This window comes from Streptopelia decaocto, assembly GCF_964273445.1.
Source record: "Streptopelia decaocto genome assembly, chromosome: 1".
NCBI classification, from domain to species: domain Eukaryota; kingdom Metazoa; phylum Chordata; class Aves; order Columbiformes; family Columbidae; genus Streptopelia; species Streptopelia decaocto.
In genome coordinates, this window is record NC_138663.1 from 61,854,621 (window position 1) to 61,879,711 (window position 25,091).

The 25,091-nt window shown below is 41.6% G+C and overlaps 1 protein-coding gene across 1 annotated transcript; it reads left to right on the forward strand.

The window, feature by feature from the left end:
* Positions 1-4,381: 4,381 nt before the first annotated feature.
* MKRN1 (makorin ring finger protein 1) lies at positions 4,382-24,451 on the forward strand. Its single transcript, XM_082052700.1, has 8 exons — positions 4,382-4,733; positions 12,222-12,350; positions 14,526-14,752; positions 20,105-20,331; positions 20,806-21,020; positions 21,715-21,825; positions 22,280-22,418; positions 22,838-24,451. Exons 1-8 carry the CDS (start codon positions 4,561-4,563, stop codon positions 23,048-23,050), a joined length of 1,434 nt encoding a protein of 477 aa, XP_081908826.1. The 5' UTR covers positions 4,382-4,560; the 3' UTR covers positions 23,051-24,451.
* The last annotated feature ends 640 nt before the right edge of the window (positions 24,452-25,091 follow it).

Below are 25,091 nucleotides of genomic sequence, written 5' to 3' on the forward strand. Positions count from 1 at the left end.
TTTCTTCTCAAGGTTAGAGCTCTACCCAGCCCTTGGCCTCCCCAGTGAAGAATTCTGCAGGTCTGAGGCCAGTCATGACGATACTCTGCACGACGCAGATGCCTGGTTACACCAAGAACGCAAGCTGCGTTCACAGAGGAAAACTATTCCAGTATTCTACTGTAAAGGCATCTATTCTAATAGGTTTAGAGTGGCTTTGAATGAAGACTTGGAAATTAATAAATCCCCTCACAAGAAAGCCATGATACTTTGAGATCTAATGCACTGATATTACACATGTTTCAATTTTATATTCTGCAGAAAATATGAGAGGTCAGGGTTAAATGGCTAACTATGAAGGGATTGCTTTATAGAATAAAAGACCAGACATGATCCTATAAAACTTCCATGCATAACATAAAACTAGCTAAAGTAATTGCTAGTGCATTGTTGAAGTAATCAGTATCAGGGAACAGATTTTACTGCAATCCATTCATCGGGAAATTGTAAAACATGGGTTGTTAAAGCAGTATTCACACTTTACACTTGTCCCTTTCAAAGTAAGTTTTCTGCAACTTTTGTTTAACACTGCAATCACAGATGTCATCTTGTTTTCTACATCCTTCCAATCTTTTCAAGTAAACACATTCAAGGAACCTTCAAACAAAGCTTGGTAAGTTACAAAGACAATCCACCTCTGACTTCTGCTATGCAGTCTGCAGGGAATTCAATTGCAGGAATGATAGATTGCATCCTCAGTTACCATAAATGGATGCTGAAGATTTTGTGAATGGCATCTTTTTACTGGGGGGATGGGTAGCCAGATGTAGTGAAAAGAAAATGTGTAGATAAAATTATATTTTTGAAAAATATAATTACATCATTTTAATTTCAATGAGATCTCTTTGGAAAGACTGCAATACTGTAGGGACCTATCTGAGCTATCGCATTTTTGGCATGCTACCAGATGATGATTTAGTAATCAAGCCAGTCAGTCACACAGTTTCCAGCTCTCGAGATCAAGATCATCTCAATGTGATCCTGTGCAGTGGGCACCCAGTTCAGTCTGCTGTATCAGATGAAGTCAGAGGTTAGAGTGTGTTGCCCTGTTTGCCATTTTTCTCCTTAAAAGAAATGGAAAACCTGCCTGTTGGATTTCTAGCTCAGCTTTCCAATATGAAACTGTAGGCCTCTTGAGATGAAACAGGGCCACTCAAGCACCTCTCTGATGGCACGCCTCCCATCCTCTGCACATCCCAGGTTTTGGATTTGTCTTCTGGGTTGCTTACAATGAAAACAAAAGCTCATTTTGAGAAATAAGAAACAAGAGTTTTATTTTGAGCAATTTTCAAGGGCTAACCTCATCTTTAGCTCTACTAGAAAAGCCACTGAGGCTTGCTAAACCAGGGAGAGAAGGGGCCAGTTTGACCCCTGCTAGTCCCTGAGAAGCAGGCTGACCATGCTGTTCCTGGCATGGTTCCAAAATGGGATGTATGGCTGATGATGGTATAGAGGCTACGGTGACAAGATCACAGTGACTGGGAAAAGAGAAAGCCCCAGAGAACTGCTGAAGATTATAGTTCTCATTGGAAAATGCAGGGGCTGTGTGTAAATCACCCCTCTGCTTGCTGCAGCATCTGACTTTCCAGTGCTGCCTGCCTGCTATGACCAAGGGAGCTTTCTGCTGGAACTTCCCCCTCCGGGCCTCAGCAGCAGAGGTTAATATTAAACAGGTTGCTGGGTAAAACAGGAGGGGCTGGGAACAAAGAAATCTCCACAGCAAATTCCTGCTGCCTGCTGGGAGCTGGGCCCTGGGGCCACCGTTGCATTTTTATCTGTGAGTGGTTCCTACCAGAGTTACTATCTCCTCTGAAACCTTTTCTCTCTCAGGGCTGTCACTACCGAAGGCATTAGGGAAACGAGAAGCTCCGCATTAATTTTGTCAGGCTGGCACCTCTGCCTTGGGACAGTATTTTCCTTTTGCTGTGTACCTGATTTCTAAGAGACTATGAACCTGCAGGAGTTCTGTGAGCTGGAATGTCCTTACTGGTGTGTCTCGGCCGCGAGGCTTTGAGGGCACCAGCATCCCAGAGATATACTAGGGACTCACAGAATCATACGGAACACACTAATTTAACCATATATTTATTTTGCCTTTGTGTGAACAGTTGTGCATGGAACCAGCTGTCTTGCCAGGGCTGCTATGTAAGGTAGGGGTGCCAAACTCATTTTCACCGGGGGCCTCATCAGCCCCACGGTTGCCTCGCGGGCCAATTGTAGTTTTAGGACTGTTACATTTATACAGTCCTAAAATTACATTTGACCCTTTGAAGGCAACCGCAAGGCTGATATGGCTCCAGTGAAAATGAGTTTGACACCTCTGATGTAAGGCAGCAATCTAACCAATACAAAAACCTGACAAATTCAGTCTTCAGCGATTTAACCTGTCTTTAAAAGCTAACATCCTTGCACTTTTACTAGGAGATTATCATGGTGGTTCTAATGGTTCCAAAACAACTTTCCAAATTATTTTAATGGCTTGATGAAAAAGTATTTGATTTTTTTTTTCTAATGTGAGGTATTTTTTTTCTCCAGCTGTTTCTAAGAGAAAATAAGACTGAAAACACAAACCTGGTGTGGTTTCTGAACTTACATATCTGTGTTCAACACAGTATGAAAAATGCTCTGTGATGGAATCAGGCATGGAAAATGAGTTTCTTCTTATTAATATGAACTTTTTAAAAAAGGTTTTCCTGATTCTGGCAGCTCAGTTTTCCATTGAAGATCCTGGTTTTTTTTCATAACAGGGGTTTGTGGAACTGAATTTACAGGCACTCTGGCATTGATCACTGTGCTGCTGGCGTAAGGAGGGAGGAAGCTGCTGCTCCTGACTATCAATGCTGCATAGCGCACATGGATCTGGGTCTTTATCTGACGCCAGCTCCTTATTTTGGGTGAAGGTTGGTCTTATACAACCGACCACATTCATTCCTAAGAACTAAGCATCTCTGTGTCCCGACCTCTGTCCCTCAAATCCTGTGAAATTCAGCTTTTGGCAATCCTTTTTTCTGATGCATACCTTTACCTCGGTTTGAAGTCTGTATGCTTCAACTGCTTTTATTTAGAGTTCTGTTTGCCCAGGTCACATCTCCGCATGCTCCAGAACACGACAGCAAGTGCACTCGAAGTAGCTGGTTCCTCAGGTCACTTGAGGGCATTTAAGTCATTGTTTCAAGGCAACCTGGAAACAGACTTACTTCTTCTGAGCCCCTCCTGCACTTCCTAAGCTCCTGGCATCTTGGGATGCTGTACTACTGTCTGTGGAGGGGTTTTGATGGATAAAGATTTGTGGCTGAATTAGCCAGGCTCAAAGGAATCTCAAGACTGCTTCGAGAAGCTGAGAACAGAATCTGCTGTGAGAAAGAGGGGCGTACAGGGCCCCAACATGGCGTGAATCATAGGATGTATCATCAGTGAGACTCCAGCGCACGGACAGCCCATGATACTCATTTAATGAATCCATGCTTGGAGCGTGGACGCGTGATTAGAATATAGTTGCATATATAAAGAGGCTGGTTTCTGTAATAAATGGCTTTGCGTGATTCACATTGAATCGGAATGCTGAGTCCTGTATCGTTCCAACAACAGTCTATGTTTAAAAAAAAAGCTTATTTTCAGTACTTTTCCCTAGTGACTGATAGCTTGGATATGTGTGATTTTACTTTCAAATAGATATGAAAAATCTCTAGCATTGCACTGGCTGAGTTCTGTCTTCACTTTGCCTCTGCATCCCTGCTTCTGACTCTGCCTTTTGGGGCTGTGCCTAGTATTTGACTTAAGACTCTTGGCAGTAGGAAGACAAAGGCACAATGCAAATGAGACAAATAGAGTTTCACAACCAGGATTTATGATGGCAGAAGGACGTGATGCTCTTCACCCCAAAGCAGCGGCTCTGAGCTCTGCGGTTGGCCTAGTGCCAACTTTCAGTCTGGGCTTTTGAGGCGCCACTGGGTCATTTCGGTGCCCGCCCCGCCCCTCCCGCAGCCAGCTCCACACTGCATTTGCACGTTCTCGTCTCCAGAGCAAGCTCCGTTTCCAACCGCTGAGTGAACCAGCCCGAGCGGCGCGGCCCGAGGAGGCCGTCTCCGGAGGCCCCACCCCGTCAGGCGAGAGCTGCCACTCCTCTGGGCTGACTGGCGGCCTCTGAGGCCCAGCGCCGCAGTCAAGGTGCCCTTCAGCAGGCCGGGGTCCCAGCCGCGCCGTTAAACCGCCGGGGCCGCGCGGGGACAAGGGCAGCGCCGCGCGCAGCGAACGCCACTCCCCCACGCGCTGTCGCCCGGCGTTCCTCTCCACCAATCGGAGCCGCCCTTTCGGCCGCAGGTGGTGCCCGCATCGCGCGAGGGACGGGACGGGGCGGAGCCGGCGCGCGCCTGAGCAGCGCAACTGCCCCACCGCCGCCCGGCTTCGCGCTCCGCTCCGCCCCGCCGCCGCCCGGCCGCGCCTCGTCCGCCCCTCGTCCGCCCGGCCGGAAGGATGTGCTCCCGGAAGTTCCGGGGCTGCTGCTGTGTGGGATAAACAGTAATGGCGGAGGCGGTGGCTCTGGGAACAACGGCCGGCGCCGCGGCGGCCGCGGCCTTTGAAACATCCGCCGCAGCGGCCGCGGGAGCGACGGCTGCGGCCTTCGACTTCGCAGCCGTGCCGCCAGACGCCATGGGGCCGGGAGGAGGCGGCTGGACCAAGCAGGTCACTTGCAGGTACGCGCTGTCCGCAGCTGGTGTGTGCGGGTGGGGGCGGCCGCGGTCGCCCTTCCCTTCCACCCCCCCCACCCCGCGGCCGTTTCCCTCAGCGCCGCTCCCCTCCCCCTACGGTCACGTTCGCGCAGCGCGCGGCCGCAGCGCCCCCTCCCCCCCCCCCCCCCAGCCCTGCCCCGCCCCGCCCGGCGCCCTGAGGGAGGCCTGCGGCAAACTGCGCCGCGGGCCGGGCCGCGCCGCGCCCTGCCGCCGTTCTGGGCGGAACCGGCCGTTGCTGCGGAGTTGGCGGGGGCCGTAGTGCAGAGGAGGCGGTGGCGGCCCGTTGCCGGAAGTACCGGCTGGCGCCGAGCGCGCTGCGGGCCTAGTCTCCCGGAGCCGAACCCGCGGGCGGGGGCGGGACGGGTGATGGCTCTTCTTTAACCTCTGCCTTACGGGAGGGTGTTCCCTGTGGCTCCGCTGTGCAGATGGCGTGGGGATAGTGTCCCTTTGCCGTGCCGGGGGGGCTGGAAGCCTTCCCGGCTCCTTGTGAGATGCTGTAGGCCACTACTCATTGTGTGAAAATATGCCCGCAGTGGCCGGTGTGAAGGAGACTGTGGAGCGGAAGTGCTGTAACCGCCTTCCAGAAAACGCGATACAGCAGGAAATAAAAAATTATTTAACTGCTTGTTGTTTCGAATAAAAAATTTTAAATGGAAAAAAATTTAAATGGAAACAATTTTGTGACTGATATAGCAAGAATTACTTATTAAATCAGAGAACGGGCATAACTCATGGTAGACTGAAAAATGTAAGGAGTGCCGCTACTTGTGTTACGTTAAGATTCTGTATGCTGCGTCGCTTTCTGTTTGTATTTTCCTTTAAACTGTATTTCTGATAAATATTTTATATGTGGTAATGGAAATCATCCTGCATGTTGTAAAGCTTGCCAGATGGACTATTTTTAAACTTAGAATGCTGGCCTATTTGCTAGCTGAAAGGAATATGAAACAGCTTTTGTGAATATAGAAATATATTAGTCAGTTTATATGATAGCAAGTGTTAATCCAAGATTAGTATCAGGGAGCATCTTCTGATTTTTTTTAAGTTATTTTAAAAATAAAATTGTAAATTACGTTTAACCTTAATGTTTTTGAGCAAATGCACTCCAAGCCACTTGCAAGCAAAAAGGACCATCCCCTGTGCAGAACGGAAGAGGCTCCAGATCTTGATGCGAGATCTAGATCTTTTCTGCATATTTTTCCATTAGTGCTAATTGCAGGTTCAAATAGCAGTATTAAGAACCGTTGCTTGGCTTTCACAGGGCGCTTACTTGCTGTGTCTTTCTTTTGTGCTGTTAAGTACGCCTTTCAGTATGTGGACCATTCCTGTTAACGATCACTGTTTATTTTGGTTAATGCACTGTTAACGTGGCCATTTGAGCAGCACTGTTTCTCAGCTCTCTCCGGGTGCTTCTGCATGCGGAGAGTTTTGTCTGTGAATAACCGGGTTAATATTTGATGCATGGCACTTAAACGTAGGCCGGTGATGAGGAAATGCCCGGGAATTATGCTTAGCTCAGCTTTTAAGTGAGCTGCAGGAGTATAGGTTAGTGCTCCCTCTATATAGATTGCCTCATTATTTCCGAAGATCGAAAGGCTCAATTAGGTTAGATGGATCGGTGAGAGATACATATACATATATTTTCTCAGGCAACAGACAAAATCAATCAATTTATTGAAAACAGTGGGTGCAGTAGTACAGAAACAGTCAAGTTCATCAGTGTCATGCAGTGCAGTGAGTGTTTAATGTGTCGTGCAGTGAGTCTGTCTAAGGAATATATTCATTTGCAAGCACTCAGGACTAGTGGGAAGTTAAAACTACTCTTTTTAATGGCTAATGTGCTTTAATGTGAGCTTAAATAAAAATGAGTTCAGCTTTGGACCTAATGAACCTCCCCATTCATTGGTCTTTTTCACTCTCCCAGTTACCCCCTTGCTTTCTTATTTACTTGTTTATTTTTAGTGGGCCGTTCAAGTTGTAGGCAGACAAGCTTTCCTCAGACTTTAAAGTGAAATGAACAATTTCGACTTCAGCTTCTGGGAATAATTTTGTTTGTCTAGTTTGGTTACAGTAGACTGTATTAATATTCAATAATATATATTTCTTAGTATTAAATTTCTTTTATCTTAGCAAGGGAGCTTGAGGATTTAACTGTGAGATAAAGGGATTGAATTTCAAAATGTGTGTGTTGAATATAGTAGATAGAGCAGTTTCTGTTTGGAGTAGCACTGCACAATTCTATTTGTTTATAGGCTTTATTTACCTTGACTCATACGGGTGACAGTAAATGCTGCCTGGAAAACTTCTGGGAAATGGTAGTCTCTTCAGTACAAGGACTTAGTGCTTCATGGCTGGTGGGGGGAATACTGCTTTATTAGAACTGGAAGTTTTAGAATTGGTAGAATAAGTTCTCGATGGTCCTTTGAATACCTGAACTGATAAGTTGGTTGACTAATGAGTTTTATTATGCCAGCGTGATATCCTTGGGATGCATGATTGATATCTCAGAGTGAGTGACACAGTGACTAAAATGAAGGACTGATTTCTCCTAGACATCTAGTTTTACAGATGTTACCTTTCTGCTTTTCTTGCAGCTAAAGGTTAGAAGTCTCAGGGTAAAATGTAAGAATTCATATTTCTTAAGAGATTATGATAAATAATTTTCTTATATTGTGTGTATGGTTTAGCAGTTTACTTTTATGGTGTGTAATAATTTATACTATTTTAATCTGGAATGAATTGCAGGGGAGTAAAACTGTAATTCATAGCTACTCTTTATTTACTATTCTGATCCTTTTGTTATTGATATGTTGGAAATAAGAAAAAGGATGGTGGTCCTTACCAAGCTTCTATTTGCTTCCAGTTTCAGATGGATATGTGCTTTTAGTAAGCAGTGATGTAACCAACATTTTTTTCCAAAGACTTGACTCTGTTAGCTCCAGATATTTGTGTTTTCCATATGTCAGGCAATAATAGTTAAGGTCATCAAGCTGACATAAATAGATTACATTTCACTTGTTTAACAACTGAACATACATAAAAACCCTAGCAACTATTTGGTGTATTTTGAGAGTTGTCCGTCTGTTTGCATCTTTGCTGTTCTTTCAGAAAACCTAGATCAGGTATTTATCTTTTCTTTTAACGTGAAGAATCTGAACCAGTGAAGTATGCCTCCTTAATTCAGTGCAGCACTAGTGATGAGGTGTGGAGTGCAAATCTCTCAACAGCCTTCTTGTATTGTTTCTCAGCTGGTTCTTGCCGAAGGAGATTATGGAGAAGAAGGAATGAGGAGATAAATGCTATTAAGACCTACTTTTTTTCTCCTTTTTCTTAAGGTTACTAACTCGTATAGAATTCCGTCACTTGGCTGAAAGCCCACATGCTGTGCTAGAACAGCACATGCCTGGCCTCTTCTGTCTTTTGCCTGAGAATTCTTAGTCTCTATGTGACACCTGAAGAAGCTAATGAATGCAGTTGGCTGTCATCCTGAGGTTCCCCAATTGCCAGTTATGGCAGTGTCTCAGTTTTTGAAGGAGATTTGAAGGAGGTTGTTGGGTGTGACATTCTAATTCAGCAAAACCAGTAGTTTAATAAACAAAATGGGGTTACCTGAAAGCAGAATTAAGTGGACCTGAAGTAAAGAACAAACCACACCTGAATAAGTGAAAGCATTGCAAGCTTCAAAAGCTATGGAAAGAAGTATTGCATATTGATTTCACTAATAGGATTACAGAGGTAAAGCATCTGAAAGAAGCTAGTCTGTGTTCAGGATTTTATATTGCAGTTACTTGTATTTAACACAGCATTGTCCTTTATCAAAAGGCATTGCAAATTATGTTTCTCTAGCTTATGGCAAGTTGTAGAAATAATGCTATTTTAGCAGTGGAAACCAAAATCTTCAGTAGATTATTATACTTTGAAGCATTGTGGAAATCAAGGTGGCTGAAACCTAGATAAACTTGAACATTTTAAGTGTTCTGGTAAATTAATTGCAGCACTTGTAACATCTGATTTCTCACCAGTGGTTGGAGTTCCAGGGAGCTGGAGACACAATTAGCTTCATTGCCTTTGGCAAATGTTTTCTCTGTGTTTCCAAAAAATGCCCACCTTGTCTACAGCTTGAGACTTTTGGATATGCAAAGCCTGATTTCTATGCTCTTTTTTTTTCAAGTACCCCATGAAAATCAGGTTATGCTATTTTGATCAAGGCATCTATAACTGAAAAACATTTCAACTCATGTCTAGTTATAAAATGCCAGTGCAGGCAATTATTACCTCTGTGTGTTGGTATCACTCATGTTCTATACATGCTGAACTGGGATCTGGGTTTGGACCCTGATCAGTTTTCTGGTCTAGTTCCCTGTGCAGCCTCACCAAATTATGCTGGCATATCTGCACAGGAAAGACAGAGAGTGGTGTTGCCAGAATATGTGTTTATTGGATGACAGCATCATAGACACTCAGACAAAATCCAGTTATATTCTTGTCTTGAACCAGTTTTACTTTTTCAGATGAAATTACGTGTGTTCTCTGTGTGCTTGGACAGAATGCAAATTTCAGCTATCCTACATGCCACTGAGTGAGACAGGTGATTCATGTATTTCTTGGTTTTAAGGAGCCTTTTTACCTGTAACCAGAAACAAGAGGCAGATATTGCTGTTCCATAATGTTACAGTTAAATTGAATACTCTGTGTGTGTAAAAACGCACTTCAACAGAAGTTTTGTTACCTTTCACCAAAAATAATGCACTCTGTTTATTTTTTGACATGACCAAAGCATGTTTCATACATAAATGTTAAATTCTTTGTGACCTTAAAGTAAATAAAAAAAAAATCTTACCTTAGAGCAGAGTGGGGCGTGAAAGTTGGTGTAATCCATAGAGAAATACATTTTTCTTTCCTCCCACCCCAGCCGCCTTGTTCAAATAATGCTGACTTTGCTGCGTAGGATTGCAGGCCTTTAAAAGTGATGTGTGAATTAAATTGAGCTTGTGAGTGTTTCAAGTTTGTGGGTTTTTTTTCCCTTTATAGCCTATCATCTTGATGTAATTAATTGTGACAATAGAATTATATAGAACCTGTATTGGCAGAGGATTTTCTAATATAAACTAGGAAAGAAGGAAAAGGAATTGTGGCACCCTTTCCTCTGTCTAACAAGCAGTGGAAGAGCCTGATTTTTTGAGGCTTATGTATTTAAGATACGTTGTCCAAGTACTTTCTAACAGAGGTCCTCACTTGGGGCTGGTGCCTTTCTCTCAGTCACTTATTTCAGCTGTAGTGGTGTCTCAGCACTTCGTTGGCTTGAGTAGCAGTGGGGCTGATCTAGATTAAAAATAGCCACGGGGGCAGCAAAAGGAATGTCAGGTTACATCTGAAGCCATTTTCTGATCTCAGTCAGCAGGTGGCTGTGAAATTGCATGTCTCGACACATGGGGGAAGCAATGCTGTGTGGAAATAAGCAAAGGGTGGAGATAACAGTTGTTAAAGAACAAACATTTAACAACCTGAATTGTTTTTCACCCTGTTGGTGTGACTTCCATTTCTTAAAAGCAAGCCAGAAATTCCAGTTATGTTCTGGTTCCATGAGTTCATAGATGATTGTGGTTTTTTTGGCTTTGAGGTGGGTTTGTTTGTGGGTGGGTGGTGATGTTCTGTTGGTGTGAGGGTGGTGAAGGTTTGTTGTGTTTTTTTTTCCTTTTCTGTTCACAGTGGAGAGTGCTGGTTGTGGAGTGTCAGGTTTTCTTGTTTTGTTTTTGCAACACCCTGTTCTGGTGTGTGCTGGCATAGCTGTTTGTGCAGCCACCTGGCAAACCTGACTAGGGTACTCTGCTCTGTGGGGTGAATATCCTGCAGACCCTCATCTTGGTCTTATGCCACTTCCTTTTATGTAGGACCACACTTTTCATCTGGTTACTATGCAGCTACAGTGTACAGACAGATTATTGTTTTGAGTGTGAATTGCAGCCTGATGGAAAGTGTCACCTGATGGTTTATAAAACCACTTTAGTGTTTTTTTTTTTTTTTGTTAGTACCTTGAATACATGACTGGTTTTGTGGATGGAGGGTTATGAGCCCTCTTAAGATATACCTCAGGTTTTAATATATCCCTAGTACTGGATTACATAAGTAGCTTTGGTGAATTGTTCACCTTGATTTATCTAACTTCTTAAAAATATAGCAGACTAAGTACCTATGGAGAAGTTCGTGCAGATCAAAAACTTGACACCTTGTAAGTTTAGTAATGTCTATTTGAATGTGCTGTGTTGTGAAGAGCTATCCTAATCTTAGTTTGGGCTGCTGAAAAATGATCCTTATGTCTCCTATGCTGGCTGTAGTGCTGTGTGACTGCACAGTCAGCTGGGTTGGAGAACATGATCCTGCTGCCTGTGTAGGTGTGGTAATACCAACAGTAAATGGTGAAAGTGTGCAAGATTGGCTTAGAAAGGTAGAATGTGCTTCTCAGTCTTTCCTCAAGTGGTATTTTGCATGAGACCTAAGACCTAACAAGTTTCCTTGTTTGCCAGGCCTTGTTATTTCCAATGAGTTCAGAGTTTGCAACTTACTCGGGGTTTGGGGTTTAGTGGTTTGTTTTTTTGTTTTGGTTTTGTGTTGTGGCTTTTTTTTCCTTTTTGGCTAATACTTGCATGTGGATTGGGAACTACGTACTTTAATGTGTGTTTTCACTTGTGTGGATGTGGATATACTGAGTCTTACTTGCAGTGCCTTGAATTTAAAGAAGCTTGTGTCTTTTAGGTTAAAATTTAGAACAAATTGGAAATGACAGTTTTCTTGAGTAGCTGAATTTGAGGATGCTCAGTTAAACTTGCTTTATTTAACGTGCTAAAATTTAGTAAACTGTCCTCAAAAGCTTTGAAACCACACAGTTCTTTCAAGACAGACAGCACAGTATTGAAGCAAAGTGCTTCTACTGATTATTTGACTCCTATGGCAAAAATGAATGTGTATGTTTTGTCAGATGTAATTATCCATCACAAACACTTTTTGCATTCTTGAAAAGGAAATTACTTCTGATTTAATTATTTACAAATTCAAAATACATTTAAGCCCTGATTTTTTGATTCAGTAGTGGGCTTTTTTAAGGTTTTTGTTGGTGTCAGAACACATGAGTTATAAGTAAATCTTTGTCCCCATCTTCTTTGTCGAAGACTCTTTCCTCTCTATGTCGTAGCCCAGGATAACATTTGTTTTGCAGGTCTTTTTCAGGCTTTTGTAAGCTGAAGTCCCTAAATGTGCAGCACAGTTCACTGGAATAGCTAAGGCTTCGTCTTTTCTCATTCTTATTTGTATGTTTTTACTGCTATGTGGTCCTATGAGTCATTAGTGGTGGTCTTAATTCAGCATACCTTGATTTATAAAGTAACTTGTCATCCAAGTGTTTTTTTTACAGCTTCAGTGCTTCTCCTTAATTCATGGTAATCTTCTGTCCTACAGATATTTCATGCATGGAGTTTGCAAGGAAGGGGACAACTGTCGCTACTCCCATGATCTCTCCACTAGTCAGTCTGCGATGGTGTGCAGGTATTATCAGCGAGGATGCTGTGCTTATGGAGATCGTTGCAGGTAAAGTAATTCCACTGACCAACCTGGAGGGGAGTTATTTCACACTGAGTCCCTGAGTAGAGAGCTCAGAGAAAGGCAATAAATCTTAAAGTGTTTTCCTCTATCATTGCAACTTCAGACATTTATAGAAATAGCTTATTTTCACAAACTGTATTCTCTTGGTAAACACTGTAGCATTTCTTTGCTATAGAAATACATAAGTGAAAGCAAGCAAGCAAGAGAACTGATTTTTGTAAAAATACTGGTTGTCAAGGTGTGGGGTTTTTATGTGTTTATTAATAACATGAGTACATGAATTAATTGAAATCTGAGGGTACATTCAAACTAGCTGAACTGGTGGAGCCGAGATGCGTTTGGTAAGTGATCGTAAAAGCCTGAACAGGTAAGGTTTTGGCTTTGTGGTTTATTTGTTTGGTTTTGTTGTTTTATGTGGGTGGTGGTGGTGGTATGTGTGTGTGTGTGTGGTTTTTGTCTGAATGTGTCTGTCTCTTCAGGAATTGCTACTTTGACACATGAACTGCCATTTTGGAAAAGTAATGGGAGCATAGTCATGTAGGTTCTAAAATGTTGCCTGTACAAAGTGGCCCTACATTAAGAAAACATAGTATGACTTAGCTTGTCTCTTTGAAGTTTTTCCCTTGTGCTGGTGAGGCTGCACCTCGAATCCTGTGTTCAGTTTTGGGCACCTCAGTACAAGAAAGACATTGAGGTGCTGGAGAGAGTGCAGAGGAGGGTGATGAAGCTGGTGAGGGATCTGGAGCACAAGTTTGATAAGGAGCAGGTAAAGGAACTGGGGCTGTTTAGCCTGGAAAAAAGGAGGGTGAGGGGAGACCTTATCGCTGTCTACAACTGCCTGAATTAAGGTTGTAGCATGGAGGGTGTTGGTCTCTTCTGCCAAATAGCAAGTGATAGGATGAGAGGAAATGGCTTCAAGTTGCACCAGGGGAAGTTTAGATTGGATATTAGGAAAAAGTTCTTCACAGAAAGGGTTGTGAAGCACTGGAACAGGCTGCCCAGGGAAGTGGTTGAGTCACCATCCCTGCAGTTGTTTAAAAGATGCATAGGGACTTAGGGACATGGTTTAGTGCTAGAGTAGTTAATGATTGGACTCTGTGATCTTGAGGGTCTCTTCCAACTGAAATGATTCTATGGTTCTGTGATTGTCAAAAAGAAAAAAAAAATGTGAGGAATGGAAACAAATGCTTCCTAGCTTAGCAAAGCTTTATAAAGGCTTAGGGATGTTTGCATCATCTTAAGTTTACTTTATTAAAATTTATCAGGAGTTTTAATATGGTCTTGTTGCAGCTCTAATGTATGATTAAATTTTTGCATCATGACTTTATATGGTAGTTCATGCTTAGCTTTACTTTCGTGTTTATTATGCAGTTACTGTGTATGAGAGGTAACAGAAGCAAGCTTCTCTGTAGGCTTCTGCCAGTGTTGCTTTCTTGATCATGTAGATACATGGTCTCCGAACTTTTGATCATGCACCCCATCAGTAGAAAACTTTTGATCATCCCCCGATACATATATATTTATAGATTATACGTATCTGCTACTGTATTGATATATTATGTACCTGATAAAACATACACAAAAATACACATTTTTAAAAGGCTGTAATAAAGACAAAATAAACAAAATTTTATAAATATTTTAATGGTCCAAAACTATTTTTGCTCTCACTAAAAGCCTTTTAGTAGTAATATTTTTTTACTGGTAGTAATCTTGATTGAATATGCTTCATTTAAAAAAAAAAAAAAAAAAAGGAAAATCTTAGTTTAATGTTTTGTAATGCAGTGATCTGAAGGTTTAGTTCAAAATTTAGCTTATTCCAGTGCTTAGTTTTAATGGTTGTTATAGCTGAAAAAGATCTTTCACAAAGTTACGCAGATCCAAAAGGTAGAAGTGTGGTGTTGGCTGCACTTGCCAATGCTGCTCCATTTCCTTGAGAATCATGGGGTACCTTGTGTTTCTTTAAGCAGTGCTGACAGATGACTCAAGTGGAAGCACTTCTCTCTAAAGGGTCGTTAGTGGCTTTCTCTTGAAGCCATTTCTAGGCCATTCTTCAGAATAGCTTGTTTACATCTTAATAAGTTTATTTCCAATCCTTTGGGCTGCTTTGTGGGGGTATTTTTTGGTGAAGAGTTGACATGATGTGCTTTAACTCTTTAGATATGAACATACCAAGCCACTGAAACAGGAAGAAATGACTGATGTGAATCCAGATGAAGAAATTTATGCCTCAGTGTCCTCGGACTTCGCATCGCTCCCTGAAACAGTTGAAGAATTTATTGCTGAGATAGAAGATGAAAATATAGATCTGGCAGCTGCAGGAGTAGGTGCTGAAGATTGGGTGAATGCTGTAGAGTTTGTCCCTGGGCAGCCATACTGTGGACGTGGTAAGCTGATCATGGGATGACAGTAGATTTCTGTCATGGGTCAAAAGTTTATATATAGTGTATTTACTTTAGTGTTTTTGGTTTTGTTGAGTGTAGCTGTTCTTATTTATTAAGCACTTCATGTGATCTTTCCTTAACTTATGCTTGAATTTTCCAACTTGAATAGTGAGACTGTTCGACATCAGTTGCTGCTGCGTCCTAATGTTTTGAAACCAGGCAAACTTAAAGACAGTCTTGCTATAACTGGCTTCCTTCTGTTACGGCTCTGAACGACTTGGTGAATCTCTGTCTTTGAAGTGTAATTTGCATATGTGATGGGAGAAGAAAATAGTAGTGGTGCAATTAATGTCAATACTCTGAAAAGATAATCTGCTTTTTGGGGTGGTGTGTGTTTGTTTGTTTTTTCCCAATCTTTTAAAGGTTTTCTAGTGGAGGTACAGATTCCTGAAGAATTAATTGAAACCTAATGCTTGGTTTCATGAATCCCATGACCAGAGGCTGAAAATAATTTATCCTAGTTACCATTCTGAGACTTGACTTTCTAATATGGTGACAGCTCATTGAGAATGAAATTGAAGAAGATAATCATATGGGACCAGACTGTTTAATTAGCATACTTGTCATCTGCTTTCCTTGCAGAAAGATAGCACAAAGACTTGAAATTTAGGTGAAACACAGGCTGAATGTGTTTACTTTAGCATAATTTAATACTTATCTCTCTAAAACTGAAGACTTACTGCTATCAATCGAAAATGGACACTTTGTGTCCAGAAGAGTTTGAAGTTGTCATAGAGTGCTCAGATTACGCTTATTTGTCTCTACAGCACTACTCAGGTTCTTGGATCTGAAAAGAGGAGTTACCTTCTCAATGTTACAGGGTGCTACTGGAGCCTGCTCTGATCTGATTTGAGGAGGGGAATGGGAGCAACATTTTGCTAGTGTTGTTGAGAAGTTTGATTATGGAATTGTTTGGTGTATCTGTGACATGGGTGTAGTCCAAGGGAATGAAGACTTGTTTTCTACCTGTTACTATGTCACCTTACTGTCATAAAAAATATGGCTTCTGTGTTCATTGAGACAGAGGATCCCTCAGTTAGATTGGGAAGGACCTCTAGATCTCCAGTAGTTCATTTCCTGCTCAAAGCCGGGTCAGCTATGTCAGGTTGCCAAGGGCTTTGTTTAGTTGAATTGCTATCCTCAGAGATGTTCAAAACACCATAATCTGGGCAACCTTTGTAGTGTGTGACTTCTTTCACAAGGAAAAACTCTGTCCTCATATGTCATTGGATTTTTCTCTGCCTCAGCTTGCCTTCTGTCTCTTGTCCTGTGCACATCTGAGAAGAGCCTGGCTCTGTGTTGTTTGGGTTTTGTTTTCTGTACTTTTCCATTAAGTAGTTGAAGATAACAAAAAGATCACTTTTTAAGTCAAACAAGTCCTGTTTTGTTAATCTCTTTTCATGGGCTTCAGCCCCTTTAATGGCTGGAAATCAATTAATTGCTAGTTTGAACAGCCAGAGATCTTTTAAATACGCCTGAATCCTTACAGGAGAGCTGGTGCTTTCTCTGAAATTCCTGAAGTATAAGAGCATTTCATTATACCTTAAGTTTTACTGAAGCAATTCTTTCTTCTAGGGGGCCAGGCTTATTTGTCATGGAAACTTGTGGCTGCCACATATTAAGTTAAATAACAGTGCCTTCTCTGAATCTTGTTCCAAATTCTATGTTTTGTATCCTTTGAAATTTAATGATTTTAATGTACAAATATGTTCAACTGTTTCTCTTCTGAACAGTGTTACATGGTGCTGATTCCCATGGCGACTTCTTAAAAGCTGCTTTTTAAAAACTTTTCTGAAGCCACTGTTTAAGCTGTAAAAATAAAGAATTTTGCTGTAGTCATCAGGAAGATGTGTGCAGTATGTACCACGGTGTATACTTGAAAGTATATATTAGTATATATATATATTATTCTTATCAAATGCCTGGAGAAACATACAGGTACTTGGAAACTTTAAAATGGAATCTATTTCTCAAGATTGGCTAGAAGCCTTTGTGTGTCCAATTGTCTTAACAGATGCTGAAGATTTGGAGTTGGCAGTTTACCCATGTGTAACTTGGTCTATAATGCTCATCTTTTACTGTGAGACAGGACATTCTGCTAATGCAGATGACTCTCTCATTTGGGACTAAACCTGATATCTTGAAGATGACCTCAGTGCCTAGCAAAGAAAATAGGGACAATTCTTCAGGTATCACCTGTTTGATATACAGATGCACCGCACTTCTGTATTTGTTCTGCTGCTACTACTGCTAGATGTTCTGGAATAACTGAGAGTAGAAAGGCAGAAATGTAAGAAACATTCTGAATTGGGTAGCTGTTTCCTGCTGCTGCAAGATGAACATATTTGATGCTATGAAGTAGTGTCCTAGGGTGAAAGCAGGTGATGTGTGAATTTAAGGTAATGAACCAGTTTTTTCACTCATGTGAATATAATCCTGTTGACTGTGAACTGGGTTGTGAGAAGAAAGAGATTGGGTCCACCTGCTGGTGATTAGTGGTCTTCGGAACAGAAGGCAAAGTAAATGGTACTCTGAGGAATGATGGATTCAGAGCTACTGAGGTGATGGAGTCTTGTGAGTTTCCCTAATTTTGCTTTCAAAGAGGAGGCAAAACTGTAGCAGGAACAGTGCAGTAGATACAGGAGATATGCATGCAGGGCTTTAGGTTATGGGAGCTGAGGTATTCAGAAGTGGAAATGCTAATTAAATTTTTGTTTCATAGAAATACAGTTCTTGCTGGGGAAGTGCTGGGACAGCACAGAAGGCTGGGACTACTTTTAGCATGTTTTTTCCTCTCCCACCTTCTCATACTGTAGAAGTACCCAGAGCCATTATTAAAGACTGACAATTCATAGATATCTTGTTGTCTAGACATCTAGTCATGAAGAATTGATTGTACTTTTTTTGTGCAAGAATGGTATTGTGGATTGGGCTGGAATTTAGTAGCTATACTGTGTATTGTGCTTATTAACTTAAGTAGCTGTTGTTCATGGTGGTTTGTTTTTTTTTAAGTAACACATCTATACTTTTGTTGTGCCTAGATGTGAAGGTCTGCTCTCTCATGTGGACCAGCATAGTAAATAAATAGGTTTCTAAGTCAGTGTCTGGAGGGTTAAAACTTTAAAGCCTTTATTCTCAAAGATCCTCAAGTAATAAGGTGGTTTTTTTGTTTGTTTTTTTGTTTTTTTTTTTTTAATGAATAAAACCCTTACTGAATAAAGGTTTTACTAAATAAATCCTTGAGAGGAGCATAGGTGACTCTGGACAACTCTTCTGTTCAAATGTGGCTCTTCTTTCAAAGTCTGCATTTTCCAGGGATATAGGATTGCCTTAAACAAAGATCATCTTGCCAGCCCGATTAAAAGTAGTAGTGTATCACTCAGTCTTTCGAAACTCAGCTGTATTTAGCTGTCTAGTAGGCTTCTTCCCATCTGTACTACAATGTACTAAACTCTCCTTCCTCAGGAAGTGTCAAACAAGATGTCAGAAGTCATGTGAATCATCTAGGTAAAAAAAATTCTGATATTAACTTGAAAGAACACTGGCAGAAATGACAGTTGAGGGAATAGAAACTGACTGGTAGTTGTGATTTTTGTTACTTATTTTGGAAGTGGAGAACGTGGATTTCACACTGGGGAGGGGCAGTTTTAATTAGTAAATACAAATTTTCATAGTATGTTCAGCTACTCAAAGAGTAGGTAGAGCCTATTATATGGTTATGTGTTACTTTTCTTGGTGCCAGTTCACTAGGACTCATGGGGAAGAAGATGTAATTAAATTTTTTTTTTGGTTGGGAATCTCTTACTAGAAGACTAGCAGGTTGAGAGTTGACTTTTTATTCTGTCACTAACTTTTGAAAAATGTCTTTCTAGCAAACTGACTGACCCAAGTTCAGTGTCAGTAACCTGTAAAGTCAGAGATGGTTCAGGAAGCAGACTTGAATTTATTTTGAAAGCTGCTAATATTTTCCTATGCTGATCCTCAATATTTGCTTATCCCCAAAAACTGTAAGCTCTCAAGGACCTGCTTCTTCTTTTTCTCTATATGTCCAAAACCAACCAGACTAGTACATGCTTATTGTATCTCTTTGCTCCATGGGAATGAAGTGTGAGCATGCAGTCTGATTCTTTTAGAAGTCTGTCCTTTATTTATACTGATCTAAGTACACCTTTGATAGTTTTTGCTTACTTGTCCAAATCTAGTGCTCAGATGACTTAAAGTTATTTTCTGATAGCATAGATGACTTCTTACTGTTACAACAGCTTCTGGTCATATAAATTAAGTCCTGGTGTTTATTCTGAATATAGTCATTCTTCGTTCTCCCGTATTTACTATATCTTCAGTTTCAAACTGACTGCTTTTGTTTTGTGATCCTACTTACAATCTCAAAAGGCTGTTTTGCTTGTGGTGACATAGACAAGCATATGTTCAAGAGGTACAGGGAGAAGTGTTAAGCAGAAGCTGTCTACACAGGGATGTTGCTTCAATTTAGAATAAGGTAAGGGAATTTACTTAGTTGGGGTTTTGAAAAACTGATAGCTAGCTTAGTATACAGTGAAAACACCCTGAATTTCAGTTTCTTAAAGTTAGGTTTATGTGTCTGACTAATAGATAGGCTGTTTGTTTAGGGTAGGGTTTTTTGGCAAATATCTAGAAATAGTTAGTTTGGTGAGAGGTGTGAACACAGCCTTTGTGTCATTCATATAGGTGTATGGGAGTCTAGAAGTGAAAGTCTGCTGTTCAGGCTGAATAACAACATACTGGTTAACCTGCACAGAAGGAACTGCTAGTGTGGTGTTTCCATACTCTCATTTTATTATGCTGGATACTCCTTTATTGTTTCAGCTGTGTAGTTTTTGGGAAAAAGCCTGTTAACTTCAGCCAGTGTGGAATTGATTCTCAAAGCAGTGAGGGATTTGTAAACTTATTTAGTTGTTGTTGAACAAGAGCTTGTATAAAAGTGTACTTAAACTGCTGAGGTCTCATGAGGTTTTTCTAGTGCGGTCTCAACCTGTAAATGGATCTGAATCTGACCACTGAAATCTTGATTGCTTTGGTCTTGTCTGTGTTGAAGGATAAAGAAATTAGTCATGCTTTCTTGAGTGGGAAAATAACTGTTAGTTCAGGTTGAGGGTATGTGAAGCTTGGACTGAAATGACCCTTGGTTGTTTTTATTATTTTCTTTGGGTGACTTCAGCCAGGGTTATACAAAGACTTCACATTAAAATAACGTGTTCTCACTCCCAGTGCTTTAAATCTGAATGTGTTACTTACTGAGCTTAATTTTGTTCCCAGCTGCTCCTTGCTGTGCTGAAGCACCCTTGGAGGAAATGGTGATTGAAGAAGAATATGAAAAGCAGGAGGTAGACGTGGAGATAAAGAAGGAGCTGTGCCCCTACGCTGCAGTAGGAGAATGTCGTTACGGAGAAAACTGCGTGTATATTCATGGGGATGTGTGTGATATGTGCGGACTGCAGGTCTTGCATCCGATTGATGCTGCACAGAGATCCCAGCACATAAAGGTAAGCAAACAACTGTCTGGTGTTAAACAGCTTTAAGTTATTGCTTCTTAGCTCCCCACAATCACTTGTCACTAATCTCCTTTCATTTGAAGGTACGTGCAGGTCAGGCAGTGAATGAAATTCCTGTTGTAAACTGGACTGTTTCCTGCCAGGGCCATATTCAAAAGCATCTGGGTTTCCTTATCTGCGCTTGGAGAGCAGTCTTCCTAAAGATACTAAAGCTTTGTTCTTTGCCTACTAAAACTGGATGGTCTTTTAGATTGCCTTATGTGTCTGAAGAAAGGAATTTCAAGCCTGAACTAATTGTTCCCTGCTATTTTAGCAAATTTTTCTTTGGAGGATAAAGATTTTTCAGCTTAGTCGTACTCCATTCATCATGCAAAACAGCAGAGTAAAACTGAGCTTAAAAACCTCTTAGATTTCACCAGGTGACCAGTTGCCTCTGTAGTCGTTTTCTTTGTCTCTCCTTTTCAGTCTTGCATTGAAGCTCACGAGAAGGACATGGAGCTTTCCTTTGCCGTCCAGCGTAGTAAAGACATGGTGTGCGGGATATGCATGGAGGTGGTGTATGAGAAAGCTAATCCTAGTGAGCGCCGCTTTGGGATCCTCTCCAACTGCAGCCACACTTACTGTCTCAAGTGCATCCGCAAGTGGAGGAGTGCTAAACAATTTGAGAGCAAGATTATAAAGTGAGGCACTTTTCCCATTTCGATTGTGCTTTGTTACTATGGAAGAACTTAGTAACTCGTGACAACTTGCAACAGACTTCCAGATGCAGACTGCAGAGGCTGCATTTAATGCGTACTAACCTTAGTTTGGAAGCGAAATAATTAAGGATAACATTTGCACTCTGATTTGGTTAATACGGGTTAAGTTTTCAAAACTCACTTAATGGTAGGAAAATAACTTTGATTTATTTAGTAGCATGTTGTCCAGTGGTTACTGTTTTACGTCTTGAACACCGAGCCAGGAGTCTGAAAACAGATTAACCACTTCAGAATGTATGCTGCTTAATTCATTACCATCCCAGTTCATTAATCAGTTGACAAAACATTTCTCCATTTAAAGGCTGTTCTAAAAAAAAGTTCAAATCAATATAGAATTCAAACCAAAATAAATGTATTTAATTCTAAAGAAAAAGGAGTCTGTGTGAAGTGTGTTTTCAAGCATTTCTGAGACAAGCTGACCAGCTGCCATTGTGTTCTTAAATAAGAGTGTTTTGGTTATCTACATGTGTAAGAGAAAATCTAGATTGAAAAGTCCATACAGCAAGTGTGTGGGTACAATGCAACTTTTAAGATGGATATATGCCATGAATTGTCATATAGGAGAGAGAGCGCCCTGTAATGTGGAATTTTGCAGCACAGTCTGTTCATTCCCCAGGTCCTGCCCAGAATGTCGGATCACATCTAACTTTGTCATTCCAAGTGAGTACTGGGTGGAGGAGAAGGAAGAGAAGCAGAAACTCATTCAGAAATACAAGGAGGCAATGAGGTATGAACACTGCAGCCTTTTGTCAAGTTGAGACAGTAGTGATAAAGACACATCTGGAGAAGAAAGGGCTTGATGTAAAGCCCTGTCACACCTCGTTTCCACCACCACCTGTGTAGTGTGTCCTTACCTATCTGCTCACAGATGCATGCAACCACACAGTTGCGCAGCTGTTCCTATGTTCTTTGACCTCAGTCTTTCCCTTCTGTACACAAAACACTGGTGGCATAGCCATAAGTTAGTACAAGCTTGTGCACTGCAAGCCATCGATGTCTCTGTGCATGCATCGCCCTGCACACATGGTGTACTACATGATTTCTGCGTGTAGGTGTTGTACTGACAAATTACCGTCAGTTTCAAATGGTACCTGAGATCCCTTTTGGACTACAGGTAAAAGCAATTCTGAAGTCTGGTTGGGGTCTGCTGTGAGTAAGGGTTGCGATATTTTCCTTTCCAGCAACAAGCCATGCAGGTATTTTGATGAAGGCCGTGGGAGCTGCCCGTTTGGAGGGAACTGTTTTTACAAACATGCGTATCCTGATGGCCGCCGAGAGGAGCCACAGAGACCCAAAGTGGGAACATCAAGTAGATACCGGGTCAGTGCTGCTGTTTTTTGTCCGTTCTATACAAAGAGCGCGTAAGAGGGGCATGCGTTAAATCAGTTGGCCTGAGAAGAGGGAAATGTTGCCTCTTTTTCTGCTTCTGATAGAACTCTGTAATGGTGAATTTGAAGGAGGTGGTAGTCTGAAGTGTATGATTGCTGAAGGCCAAGATGAAAACAGTCAATTTTAAAAACTTTCCTAGTACACCAAGATACAGAAGTAGAAATGTTGGGCAGCATTCATAGGGCTGTGTGAGGGTAAATGCTCCTAGAGGTTGGTATCTCCTTGAACAAGAAAACATGGTTTCTTGCATGTCAGAAAGTGCACTGGGGCCTGTACCATGTCAGCCTCTGGGAAGACTCCTACCTTGTACTGCTTGGTCACCTGGGGAAATACTTGTGTTCCACTTGCAGGCCCAGCGGAGGAATCGGTTCTGGGAGTTCATCGAGGAGCGAGAGAACGGTGATCCATTCGAGACCGATGAGGACGAGGTGGTGACCTTTGAGCTTGGTGAGATGTTGCTTATGCTGTTGGCAGCAGGAGGTGACGATGAGCTAACGGATTCTGAGGATGAGTGGGACTTGTTTCATGATGAGCTGGAAGATTATTATGATTTGGATCTATAGCACCTGTCAGTGGAGTGTGGACTGTCGTCTTGGCTTCCGGCAGTAGCTATTACCTGTGGTGTTGTGGCAGTGCCTGTGTTTCTCCTAGGCAGGCCGATCAATTCCAGGTGCTGTTGTAATAACTTTTACCCAGGGTCTGTCTCTTCCCCTCCCATCTCTTCCCACCCCAGGAGTGTTGTTTTTCCTCTGTTTAAACAAATAACAAGAAATAAATCTTTAAAATGTTAGTTTTTGTAAAAATGAATTTAACTGTCAAACAGTTAGCTTAGGTTTGTTGCTTCATCTGTGTACCCAACAGAATTCACCCAATTCCAGGGTTAAAGTGTTTACAGGACTTCCACACTCATTTTGAAGAGCCCAGATACAAAAATGAGCAGTGGCCATGCAGTGGGGATGTAAATTGGCTGATGGCCTTTTTTTCTGTCTTTGTACCAATATTTCTGATTTCAGGCTAGATACAAATACTTTCTTTCTGGCATCAGCTCCGTTCCAGCCCCCTCATGTACACATCTTCATTTGTGATTTTGGTCTCTTGTTTACTTGCACATTACTATTACTACTGTGTAACCAGAACCAGGTGTGAACGTTCTGGGTTTTTACTGTGTTTAGCATGAAAGGAAAATGTCGTTGTGAAAGGAGAACTCTCTATGTGTATATACAGATAAATCCAGAGTTGGACCTCAAGGATGAGGGAACTCTGTGTAAGTTAAAAATAACAAAACCATCTTTCATCCCCTCTTGCTGCATGAAATCTAGCCTCTAATTGGACATGAAACTGGTTTAGTGGTCTCAGCCCAGCCTGTGGCGGTGATCTTAACTGTTGCTTAACACAATTGATGGCACTCCCTGATAACACCAGCTCTCTTTTGTGTGGATGATTAGGGTTGTCCAGGAGCAGAAATCTGGTTAGCCAGGGTGGGGTCAGAGTAACACCAGAGAGGCCCCTCTAGCTTTATTGCTCTCTAAGTTTTAGAACTTGGTGTAACCACGTAAGCTGTGAGCTTTGCTAGGAAATGGCTGTGCCTCTCAGCTGTTTTGAGGTACATGTGCCTCTCAGCATCTGAGTTGGGCAGGTTGCCTGGTGAAGCTGTTCAGCTTACGTGAGTTACTGCTTACAAAGGCAGTCATGCAGTTTCTGGCTGTAATTTGCATTGAGAAATTACTTTGCCACCAAAGCCCCAGCACAGGAATTTTAACCTCGCATTACATTATTGCTGTTTTTTATTGACTTGTGGATGCCCCGTGATCTGTTCTCCTGCTGCTCTTGTCCCCTAGACTGCCTCTCCTTTCACTTTTAAATGGAATGAGAAATTGTTCTGAGGTCTATAACGTATTGTTTTGCAGCTGCCTTTTGTAAGAAGCACTTTTCCCAAATAAAAAAAATCAAAAAAAGTGAAACAAGATGTCTCTCTGTTCTTTGAAGTTTGGAGCTTCTGGGTTTCAGCTTGACCAGTTATTTTTTGTGTTTCTGTAAATATGTAATTTTTCCTTGCTTATAACCTTTCCAACAAAGAACCTGTAACAGAAGGAAGGCATTCTGAACAGATAGCTGAGGTGATTGAACTGCTGAAAGAATATATGGGGCCTCTAGTGGGAACAGACATGGCTTCATTCCTCACAAGTAAGTTCTGCACTACGGTATTAAATTTGTCCTTAACAAAGTCAATTGCAGCGCATATTCTAGTGTTAGGTTCTGTTGCAATGCTGTTTGGACAGCAAGTCTAAGCATTAATGCAGACTACCTCCTGAGAATCCACACGCTGCTTTAAGCCTGTGTGTTCATAAAGAAACATTCTTTTGCAGAAGTACATGAAGTTGAAAGTGAACTACTAGAAACATATACAGATGCTGAGGGCTATGACTAAGAAAAATTTAACTGAACAGTCTAACCCCATCTTTGTGGGCTGTTTTAGGTTTTGTTTTGTTTTCTCAGAGGCAAGTAGCAGAAGGAGAAAAAGATTCAAACATAATTTGCACAATTGACATTTAAAACTGAGATGGGGAGAAACACACAAAAAGGAAGGCTTTGAAGTAGAACTAG

Bases quoted from the DNA above. Each gene is read 5' to 3' on its own strand.
- MKRN1 (XM_082052700.1), top strand. From the start codon at position 4,561: ATGGCGGAGGCGGTGGCTCTGGGAACAACGGCCGGCGCCGCGGCGGCC. The intron at 21,021-21,714 runs GTGAGGCACTTT...TTCATTCCCCAG, and splicing joins TTTGAGAGCAAGATTATAAA to GTCCTGCCCAGAATGTCGGA. The intron at 21,826-22,279 runs GTATGAACACTG...TTTCCTTTCCAG, and splicing joins AAATACAAGGAGGCAATGAG to CAACAAGCCATGCAGGTATT.